The 11,507-nt window shown below is 44.6% G+C and overlaps 1 protein-coding gene across 1 annotated transcript; it reads right to left on the reverse strand.

The window, feature by feature from the left end:
* Nucleotides 1–398: 398 nt before the first annotated feature.
* Nucleotides 399–11,212, reverse strand: CD3E (CD3e molecule). The gene is made up of 9 exons (XM_029209006.1): nucleotides 11,142–11,212; nucleotides 10,921–11,029; nucleotides 8,376–8,396; nucleotides 6,839–6,853; nucleotides 4,102–4,131; nucleotides 3,466–3,672; nucleotides 2,467–2,634; nucleotides 1,889–1,935; nucleotides 399–1,057 (listed from the first exon to the last, which is right to left on the reverse strand). Exons 2-9 carry the CDS (start codon nucleotides 10,967–10,969, stop codon nucleotides 1,001–1,003), a joined length of 594 nt encoding a protein of 197 aa, XP_029064839.1. The 5' UTR covers nucleotides 10,970–11,029; nucleotides 11,142–11,212; the 3' UTR covers nucleotides 399–1,000.
* Between the last annotated feature and the right edge of the window lie 295 nt (nucleotides 11,213–11,507).

Below are 11,507 nucleotides of genomic sequence, written 5' to 3' on the forward strand. Positions count from 1 at the left end.
GCCTCTGTTTCTGTCTCACCCATTTTCTGAGCTGACCACTCCATCAGGGACCCATCAGGCACTCTCTGCCATCCTTGATGTTTTTCTCCAAAAGACGTTAGGCAAACGATCATTTTTCTTTCTCTTTCTTTCTCTCTCTCTCCTTTCTTTCTTTTCCTTCCTTCCTCCTTCCCTCCCTCCCTCCCTCCCTTTCACTCGCTCTCTCTCTTTTGATTTATTCCCTGATGCCCTTTCCAAAGAGAGCTTCAGGTAATGTCTGCTTCAGCTGTGAAAACAGGTAGTACTGGCATTTGGGGTCATAGCTAGGAATATAGTCAGAGGAAGGGAGGACCTGTGTTGTCTTAGGAAACGAGGCAGCCTCTGAGGGCCTCCCAGAAAAGAGGGACAGCAACTCTTTCAGCCAAATACACTTTATTTCTTTTCTCTCTCAGCTGAAAAGGCGCCTAGCACATTCATGGAGCTGCAAATGACCGTCTAGGGGCCTGCTGTGGAGACAGGGAGGGAAGGGGCACAGGACTAGCTCTGGGCCAGGGTCTGTGAACAGGGCAGGACCTCTGCCAGCATTTACCCAGTCCATTCCCACAGAGGGTCACCAAAGAGAGAGCTAGAAATAGGGAAATGTAGATGGAATAGTTAGGGATGGGGCAACTTCTATGCAGGAGGAGGAGGGAGCCAAAGGGAGAAGTAACAGCCATCAGGGCAGGAAGGAATGGGGGTGTGTGAAGAACAGAAATAAATATCCTGATAAGAGGGCAGGCGGGGTGCGAGGGGTGAGTAGTGATGATGTTTCAAAGGATAATGAGGCAGCAATATCCTTGGATGGGGGCCAGCAGAGAAGGCAGGAAGGAGGTCGCTGGGGACAAGGCTGAGCGTGTGAGCTCCCCACAAGGCAGAGGAACAGTTCTCCTGTGTGGTCCAAGGTTTGCCCAGGGAACAGGGAGTAGCAGGCCTGGAGAGGAGCCAGACCTGGGTCAGTGGGAGACAGTGTCTTCAGGAGCTGTCAGATGCCTCTCTGATTTAGGCCAGCATACAGGTCCCGCTGGCCTTTCCGGATGGGCTAGGGGTGGAATAGAGAGGGGGTGGTCAGCAGGGTGGGAGGAGGTCACTCCTGAGAAAGAAGGGCCTCTGAAGAAACTTAGACCAGGGGTCAGGAGGCAGGCTCAACTGGTAAGAGATTTGATCTGGTCACCTCCTGTGAGCCTCAGTTTTCCCATCTCAAAAATGGGAAACTAAAGACTCAACTCTCAGGCCTTTTCTCAGAATTAAATGAAGTCACTCGTGCGAAAGTGAACAGCACGCTCTTGACTGGTGCTCAATAAATATTTGTTGAGTTTGTCCAGGTGTGATATTCAAAATATTTAACAATTGGTAGTGCACATACACCGAGCAATCAGAACAATCCTGGTGGTTCTCTGCTATGCCAGGCAGTAACTCTTCAGTTGCCCAATCTAGAGGTGGTCCAGTGGGGAGGGACTGTGATGTCTGGCAGTGTGTGTGCTGGGGATGGAGGATGGAGGAAGCTTGGGGCTATTCACCAGTGAAATATTTTCATGTTCCAACAACTGGTAGGTGCATGCCGGTGGAACATCAGCCATGAGTTTATCATGTTAGAGTCTGGGTGCACGGTATTCCCCATGGCTGTCGCCCAGCTAATGAATAAGCCAGAGGAATAGGGGCAGCACCTCACCCCTACCACCCGTGGTTGTGGAAGCCCTGCAGCCTTTGAGATGGCCCCGTTCTACCATGATGGATGCAGAGGCGGGCACATGGTGGGTTGTCCTGGAGCCCTGAGGGAGGGGATTTGAAGTATCTGATGGGCCAGATGGACAGTCCCACCTGTCCCCTTCTCTCCTAGAAAGACCCCTCACCCCACTTTATCCCTTGTTACCTCATAGTCTGGGTTGGGTACAGGTGGTGGCCTCTCCCTGTTTTGTCCTGCAGAGGAGGGAAGGGAAAAGGATTCATTTCCATGAGGAAACACCAATCTTGTGAGAATGAGACCCAGATCAAGGAGGGCAAACTCCCGTCTACTTCTTTTTTCTATTTCAGCTGCCCTTTCTCTTTGCTTTCTTTCATCCCATCTCTAATGACCCCACACTGTCCTTATCATTTGTGACCTCAGCTAAAGGTCCTTCCACTGTTTCTTTTCCCACAGGTTGGAGTCGGGAGGGCAAGGAAAAGGCAGGAACTAATGTCCCAAAGTCTCCACAAAGATTGAGGGGTGGAGTCTGATTACTCCAGAACACTGACAGGCACTTGAAGAAGCCCATCCTGGTAGTAAACGTTTTTGCATTTTTCAAGGGTGGAGAGGACAGGAGTGATCTGAAATGGGACACTCTGTGTCAAGATCTTGGCCACACTGTGAATGTTCCAGAGAAGCTGTCTTGACCTAGCCCTGGACTTGCCAGCCCATCCTGGCCTGGGCTGGGCATCCCCCCTTGGCGGGAATCTCCTCCATGGTCTTACCCCTGGGCCTGCTGCCAGCACCCGCTCCTCTCGTCACAGGCACGGTCCTGGCCTTTCTGCTCTTGCTGCAGTAATACACCAGCAGCAGCAAGCCCAAAGTGACACAGATGTCCACTACGATGATTGTGGCCACCACCCTCAGATCCGCCTCCACGCAGTTCTCACACACTGTGGGGTGGGGAGTGTGGAGAGAAGAAGAGAAATCACCCAGAAAGGAAGACACAGGACACTGGAGATGAGGAAGGCAAAAATGAAGGTCGTTCTGCCTTTAATACTCACATGCCTGCCATGGTCAGACACCCCCTGCCCCCTTTCAACACGTTTATAACAACAAGCAAACTGTGGTGTTCATGGGTAGAGGCTCTGCAGTCAGACAGTCCTGGGGTCAAGTCCCAGCCATGCTACTCACTAGCTGTGAAAGCTGTGGAATGTGTGTTCAACCCACAAAACCTCTGTTTCCTCATCTATAAAATGGGAGTAAGACAGCACTCAACCCATATGGTGGTTAAGAGGATTGTGTGAAAAGCCCTGGCAAGTATTTGGTATAGTGCTTAAAACTTAATAAGCTCTCAATGATTGTTAGCTCTCATTATTGCTTCTTAATATGCCTTAGTTTATGACACTTTAGTAGAGTGGCTTTGAGTCCTTTTTGTAAATCCTGGAGAATTCCTCTCTGGATAAAGCATCAGATAAACTAATATTGGTGTCCCGTAATTCTGGACATGATATAATGCAAAGGACCCAATCTTGTCTCTTGGGACATTGTAGTTTTAGATCTAGAGCTGACTGAGGTTACCCAGACAGCCCCATATTGGTGTTTAATCTATATTTCAGAAAACACTGATGCTGTGCGGCCCCAGACAGTCCCGGATTGAGTGTCGCAGAAGCACAAAGATGCCAGGGGACTGTGAGTTGGGTTAGGGGAAATGTTGAGAATGCCCTTTTGAAATGGTCCTCCCTAAAGGGTCTAATAGTGCTTGCTCTGAAGATCTATATTACCTCTTGCTTTCAGGTAGAGCTTACGCTTCTCGTCCTTTGAGCAGGTATAATAACCGCTGTTCTCTATTTCTGAAAAATCCTTCAGTAACAGTGGCTTGTCAAAATGGGGCACTGGTTTATCATCTTTTTTCCAAGTTATTTCCTCAGGTACAGTATCCTCAGGGCATGTCAGCTCTACACTCTTTCCAGAGATGGAGACTTTATATGCTGGGGAATTGGAGAAAAGAGAAGGGAAATTAAAGGGAGAACCCAGTAAGATTTAAGGCAAATTAGTAGCAGAAGAACCAACCAAATGCAGAAAGTCCTCTGACATCCTAGATCTTAGATTTTCTTGTCAAAAGGGAACTCTGCTGGCTAGGGGGTATGAAAGAGGAGATATGTAGGAGAAGGGGCCCTAGAGAACCTTTTGAAGATGACTTCAGAGTTTAGGCATGGACATGGGGACTTGGAAGGGGAGGAGGGAAGTAAAGAAAATCTATAGCAGTCCTTATTTGTAATGTTTCTAAAATGGGAATTAGAAATATGAGGTTGGGAGGACCTCAGTTCCTGGGGTTAATCTCTCTCAATCAATTCCTTCTTCCCAACCACGGACTTGCATCATCAGATAGGGCAGATATAAAAGACTGATAAACTTACTTTTCAGTGTTTGTGTTTGTGTAACTTCATCTGAAAATGAAAAAAGGAAGGAATGGTAAGAAAATAACCTTGGTTTAAGTTTAAATTGTAGGTGAAAAATTTCAAGTGGAACTAGATACTATCCCCAAGAATTCCCAAAGAGGGCCTGTTCTTTAGGGAGCTCCAAGTCTTGAAGGTGAGGTATGTACTTGTCCTATGAGATATGCTCATAGACACAACTCAGATACATCAAACTGAGAATATACCAGCATGTGCTTCTAGATTTAGATCCACTAGAGCTCAGTCTTAAAATCCTCAAGCTGAAAAATTCCAGTCATCTTCAAGCTTATTCTCTTGCATTAGCAAGAACCATATTCCAGATAGATATGAAAGGGTCTTCTCAGAGATAAAGACCTTCATATGTTTGAATCACTGATCCTTGGGCTTCCGTGTTTTTCGTTATTCAGAAGTTCTTACTTATAACTAACAGAAACCCTCATAGTAGAGATCAAATATCTTTCTTCTTATTCCATGCCACTTTTCTGTTATTGCCCTTAAGTTATGTGAAGCACTATGCACATTTTAAGGAAATAGTTCTTCTAATAAAATGTGACTTTATTTTAAATTATATCTGAGTGCAATCAACTCTCAATTATTTTTGTTAGAACTATTGGTGTGGACAACTGAAATCCACTAGTATAATTTGGAGATCCAGCCAAATTCCCCACAGTAGGCAATTTTGCCCTGGGAAGTGGGCTGGGGAGCACCCTCATTTCCTGGAAAACTTGTGGCTGGGACACTGGGTGGCACTAGGCTATGCTTGAGCCTGTATATGACAGCTGGAAGGGTGGAGAGTGGTGCTCAGAGACAGCCCTCTCTCTGTTGGGGGCGTTCTGCTACAGTGTGCTATTGGGGACAGAGCACTAGGCTGAGTCAGTAGCGCTGTGTTTGACTCCAAGATCTGCTTTAGGCTGTGTGACCAAGGGAAAATCATTTAACTTCTCAGAGCTTCAGTTTCTTCATCTGGGAAATGGAGATAAAACATCCACTTCGCAGGGTATTCGTGAGAATTAAATGGATTAGGAAGGTGAAAATGGATGGTGCATAGCAGATGCTCAAGAAAAGTGTTAGTTACTTTCTTCCTTTCCTTCTGGGGGTCCTGCTAATGGAGAGCAGAACAGAGTTCTGCCCCAGTTGCTCAGTCAGCCCTCCCGCTGAGATCATACAGAATATAAACAAGTCATTCTCCAGGTGTATCTATCTGTTAATAATTGCGAGTTGAGTATAATGACAATAGTCTATAATATTTTGATTTGGGAATAATTTTTCAGCACTGATATTTCTTAGAAATATTAAACTAGAAATCATAAATAAAATAATTTAGAAGTAAATAGAAGTTTCACTCTGATTGGTGTGTTTGTTTGGAAAAGCAATGTAAAGGAAATTGCTCACAACTCCTTTTGGCACAAATGCAGTAGTAGAGCTCAGACCAACACATTCTCATACAAGGGCCTAGATGTCTACGCTCACAAAAATGTTGTACACATTCATAATGATTAAAAAAATGAGCTTCAGCATCAGCTAAATCTGCATTTATATTTCTCTCTCTGATTGGACTATATATTTATTTTCTAAGCCTTGGTTTTCTTACCTGTAGAATAGGGATGTTAGGAGAATTATATGAGGAAATTCAGGTAAAATATTAAGGGCGATACATAGAACACACATGCTCAATAAACTTTAATGCATATTAATTAGCCTGCATACTTCCCATATAATGATAGCTAAAATCCACCCCCTGCTTTCTATACGTCAGATAATGTTCTAAGTAAATTACTCATTCAGTCCTCATAACAACCCTATCACCTAGGTATCATTATTATTTCCATTTTGCATGTAATGATGCTATGGCACAGAGAAGTTAACTAAATTATTCAAAGACACTCAGCAAATAAGAAGTTGAGCCAGGATTCAGATATGACTGTCTAGATTCAGAGTTAGACTCTTAACCACACACTACATGGCCTTCTCCTCTGCCTGAGATATTCTTCCTTAAAATATAAGCTCACCTTTTAAAATTCAGCTCAAGAATCACCTCCTCTGGGGAGCTTTCCCCAACCATCCTCTGTAGAGTTGACCACTCTTCTCTTTATATTTTATTCTGTATCTACCCATAACATGCAAAAGACTATATTATCAATTATTTGTCTTTCAAATAAGACCATCAGCTTTTTTTTGATTTTTTTTACGACATACCACCTGTCTTGAGGGATCTTAGTTCCCCAACCAGGGATCGAAACTGGGCCCTCTGCAGTGAAAGCGTGCAGTCCTAACCACTGGACTGCCAGGGAATTCCCAAGATCATCAGCTTCTTGAGGGGAAGGAACTAGTGATGCATTCACGTGTATGATCATTTATTCATTCAAAAAATATTCATTGAGCACCTACTATGTGCCAGGCACTGGGCCAGGTAAATAAGACGCCATCTCTGCTTTCAATGAATTCATGATTTACACAAAAACTTGTGGTGGCTCCAACACCCACATGTGTATTCTTTCCTGAATGGTTGCTCAGGGATACACATCACGCTCAGCTATAATCAGACCTGACAGCAACAAACATAGGCACATATCATTGAAAGATAATTGTATTTTCCCTCTAATAGTTCTGGTTCTTAGTATTTATTACTATGATTGTCTTCTATGACCATTCTGTTCCACATTTGAAAGGATGTCGTACAGAGTGAAAATCCTCTTACCAGTTTCTTCAAAATCTGAAAAAGAAATGATAAGAAACTATTAGCAATACTCCTATCAGCTACTAAGATCAGACCCTGCTGCCATGGGTTAGGACTCTTCCCTCAACCTTTAGAAACAATGGATACGTTTGGTAGTGTATATATGTCCATGCCACTCTCTCACTTTGTTACAACTTACCCTTCCCCCTCCCCATATCCTCAAGTCCGTTCTCTAGTAGGTCTGTATCTTTATTCCCATCTTACCCCTAGGTTCTTCATGACTTTTTTTTTTTTTCTTAGATTCCATATATATGTGTTAGCTAGTGGGAAGCAGCCGCATAGCACAGGGAGATCAGCTAGGTTGTTTGTGACCAGCTAGAGGGGTGGGATAGGGAGGGTTGGAGGGAGGGAGACGCAAGAGGGAGGAGATATGGGAACATATGTATATGTATAACTGATTCACCTTGTTATAAAGCAGAAACTAACACCCCATTGTAAAGCAATTATACTCCAATAAAGATGTTAAAAAAAAAAAAGAAAACGATGGATATTCAAATTCCCCATGGCTGTATACGAAAAGCTGTTTAGGATCCTACATTAAACAACTGGTAACTAATTATAAAAAAGGGTTCTAAGTAATCATTTTGAATATAATATATATATTTGGTATATAAATATAAAAAATATATTTATGAAATCATTACATTGTACGCCTTAAACTCACCCCATGTTATATGTCAACTATGTTCCAATAAAGCTGGGGAAAGAAGAAGATCTGTATTGGGCATCAATTAAATGATAAACAAAATCAACCCTAAATGGCCAGTAACATGTGGAAGAGGTGAGTTATTCTGAAGCATATCAGTGCTTTTGACATATCCCATCTGTCAATAATGTAACATTAACACATTCTCCATGATATATTAAAAAGAGTATCCAAAGGACACTACAAATTAGGCAGTGTAATGCAATGGAATGGAGACTGGCCCAGTGGCTGCCTTTAAACACAAAACTGGTTCACTCAATTTGGAGGAGCTGACTGAATAGAAAGCCTTCCAATATTGGGACATTCTTGACTCTCTGCAATGACTGAGAAAGTAAGTCCAGGGCAGGCACACTCACATGCGTGTGCACACATGAACACATATGCACATACATTCAAAGTATTTGGACATGTAATTCTGAAAGTGTACTCCAATGCTGCCCCCGAGGCTTTTTCAGTGCATCTCCATGCAGGCATTCAAGCCACAAACCCTCTACAAAAATCTCCCATCAAATACAAAATGCAAACAAATGAAAATTGTTTGCATTTTTTTTAGTTATCTCAATTTTTTTCTTTTGAATAGTTAAGACTCATTATTTCCTATGATCTCTGTTTCATTCCTCTTCTTGGCTAGAACTCTCTCTAGACTTATGAAGAAAAGGCAAAGGAGACGATGATAGAAACCTCTTTTATTGGTATCTGTGGGAGCTCTGTGGGAGGTCTAGTGAAAACTCCACTCATAAATACAAAACACACTGGGCTGATTTCATAACAAGGAAAGAAAGCATATCTCACCTTCTTCCGCCCAAGCACCAACTAGAAAATAAATAAGAAAAAAAGAGTTAGTAAATGTTGTGAGCGCCTGAGATTCCAAGCAGAAAAAGTTCTATGGCCTAGTCTGCCCATTTCTGAAGATCTAAGGTCCTTTCCACCCACTGCTGGATCACAGTTATTCCTATACCCCAGATACGTGACAAAGACTGCTGCGTACTGATCACGGGTTCCTGGTCAATTCGGGATGAAACAGAAGAAGAAAGCATGAACACACAACATTAAACATGAGCACACAACACTTGGGAAACAGAAGTTAGAAAATGTTGAGGGTACATCTGGGGAGATTGGAGAAACAGCAAAAGAAGTGTGCAGCCCAGCCACAATTTTGAAAAGAAATCTCTGACTGTGGAAGAAAAACAAGCTCTGGGTTAGGTACAAAGACGGAGATTCTTGTTCCATCTCTGACTCCTGCTTGTCTGATGGTTCGGTTTTTCAATTTGTTTCCTACTTGAGAAAGAGATGGAAATATTTGAAACCAATTATTCATCAACTAGAGCCTGTGCATTGAAGAGTCCCATCATATTTCCACTGGGCCCTCCAGAGTCCCCGCATTTAACAGTAATTTGGATTCTTTATAAAAATCAGTTTCCCTGACATTGCCTTAAAGTTTTTGTTTTTTTAAAAAAATTAACTAATTTTATTTTTGGCTGCATTGGGTCTTCGTTGCTGTGCGTGGGAGTGCTCTAGTTGCGGTGAGCGGGGGCTACCCTCCGTTGCGGTGGGTGGGCTTCTCACTGCGGTGCCTTCTCTTGTTGCGGAGCACGGGCTCTAGGTAAGCGGGCTTCAGTAGTTGTGGCACGCAGGCTCAGTAGTTGTGGCTCGCGGGCTCTAGAGTACAGGCTCAGTAGTTGTGGCACACGGGCTTAGTTGCTCCTCTGAATGTGGGATCCTCCCAGACCAGGGATCGAACCCATGTCCCCTGCATTGGCAGGCGGATTCTTTTCTTTTCTTTTCTTTTCTTTTTTTTTGCGGTATGCGGGCCTCTCACTGTTGTGGCCTCTCCCGTTGCATAGCACAGGCTCCGGACGCGCAGGCTCAGCGGCCATGGCTCACGGGCCCAGCCGCTCCGCGGCATGTGGGATCTTCCCATACCGGGGCACGAACCCGTGTCCCCTGCATCGGCAGGCAGACTCTCAACCACTGCGCCACCAGGGAAGCCCTGCAGGCAGATTCTTAACCACTGCACCACCAGGGATGTCCTGCCTTAAAGTTTTATGTGTACCTCTTTTATCAACAGCCTCTATATTGGGTGAGACACCCCTCCCAACTGCCTCCTGCCCGCACCTGCCTAACCAGAGCAGACTGGGCACATTCTCATGATGCCAAATCTCTAGAGGTGCTTGGGTCTTTGGTATTCTCTCTCTCTCTCTCTCTCCCTCTGCAGAGCATAGTTTATACTATAGGCCTCTAAGCCAATTCCTTGAAGGAGTCACACTCTGCCCCTTGACACTCCAAATGTGTTTCCTGGATCAGTAGCAGACGAATAAGCCAGAGAGCTTATTAGAAAGGCAGAATCGCAGTCCCACTCCAGACCCACTGAAGCAGAAGTTGCAATTTAACAAGATCCCCCCGTGATTTGTGTGCACATTGAAGCTTGAGAAACCCAAGATGAAGCAGGAAGTAGAGAAGCCATGGCTGTAGCTCTGAGATGGGAGCCCCAGCTGTGATAGCAGTTTCTAGGTCTCTGAAATAAAACCCTTGTGAGCTGTCTGGCCTCATGTCGTGCTGTCATTAAGAGCACAGGCCCGTAGGCAGTCCTGAATTCCCAGATCAGCTTCAGCACTTACTAACTGTGTGGTTCTAAACAAGTTATTGAGCTTCTTTGAGTATTAGTTTCTTTATCTGTAAAATAGGGGATCCATATAACGTTTACCTTCCAAGGTGGAGGTAAGGATTAAATTAGTAAACATGTGTAAAGACTTTTTTAACACGGTATCTGACACTCAATAAACGGCAACCTTTAAAAGAATCTTCTTTGTCTGTTATGAGATATGGAAATGCTCTTGGTTATTTATCAATTTATATTCCACCTTGCTTCAAAAAGGACTAAAGTAATTGAAAGCTCTTGGTCAACTGAAGAAGACTGAAAATTATGAGGTGTTTCATTGTCTCAGATACTAAGCTTGCTGTATACCCTGTGCAGAGCTTGGGTTCAACTATCTAGTCTCCTCACAACAAAGAGTGAAGGTTAACTCTTCTAATCTCTTCTGTGTTAGTTCTTAAGGGCTCGGTTGTTCATTGACAGAATGAGCTTGTTCTCAGAGGCACAAAGACCGCCTTGCTTTCAATAGATATGATCATCCCAACTACTTTCCTTTGGCTGTTCTCTGAAAGGTCTCCTGGGCACACACTAGCCTCCAGCCCTGGTTCCCTATGCTAACATTGCACAAACACTTTATATTTTCTAGTAAATGAGGTTCCTTGGTACCACTGGGCAGCACCAGGTTAGGCTGTGAGCCTTCCATGGTCTGGAGAAACACCCCCCTTTTCATTCCATCCTACTCACCTGATAAGAGGCAGAGTCCCAGAACTCTCCAGAGATTCCCCGACTGCATCCTTCCCTCACCAGACACTCACTCTACCTAAGATGGCGGAGGCCGGTTGGCTTATAACTTCTGAAAAAGAAGCCAGAGGACTTTTTCAAAACCCCTGATGGAGATGAGGACCCTGGGGCCATTGCTCCCAACGCTGGGATGAAGAAGGGGGCTTTGTAAGAGGGAGACTCACCATTTTCCGAAGCAGGCACCTAAGGCTGGGAGGGGAGGCGGGTTTCTGAACCCTACACAGGAAGTGTGGAGGGGCCTCTGGGCCTGCAGGGTTCTACGTCACTGGGAAACGTTCGAGGCAGAGGCAGCCACCTGGGTTGGCTGGGGAGAGTTGGGCCCCACGTCCTCCCATTGGACGAGCGAGACCTGAAGGTACTGTGAAAAATGCCTGCAGTTTAGTTGTCTGGGCCTTGCACAATGCAACCCCCATGTCGGGGGCTCCCTTCTCAGAAACCCCTGCCCGCCAAACAGGCTGTGACAGGAAGAGAGAGGAGCACCAAAGAGCTGCTTTCTTTATGGCGTATGTGGCATGGGGCAGCAAGACACA

Source organism: Monodon monoceros, unplaced genomic scaffold (genome assembly GCF_005190385.1).
Source record: "Monodon monoceros isolate NGI ecotype Baffin Bay Population unplaced genomic scaffold, NGI_Narwhal_1 Super_Scaffold_7, whole genome shotgun sequence".
NCBI lineage: Eukaryota > Metazoa > Chordata > Mammalia > Artiodactyla > Monodontidae > Monodon > Monodon monoceros.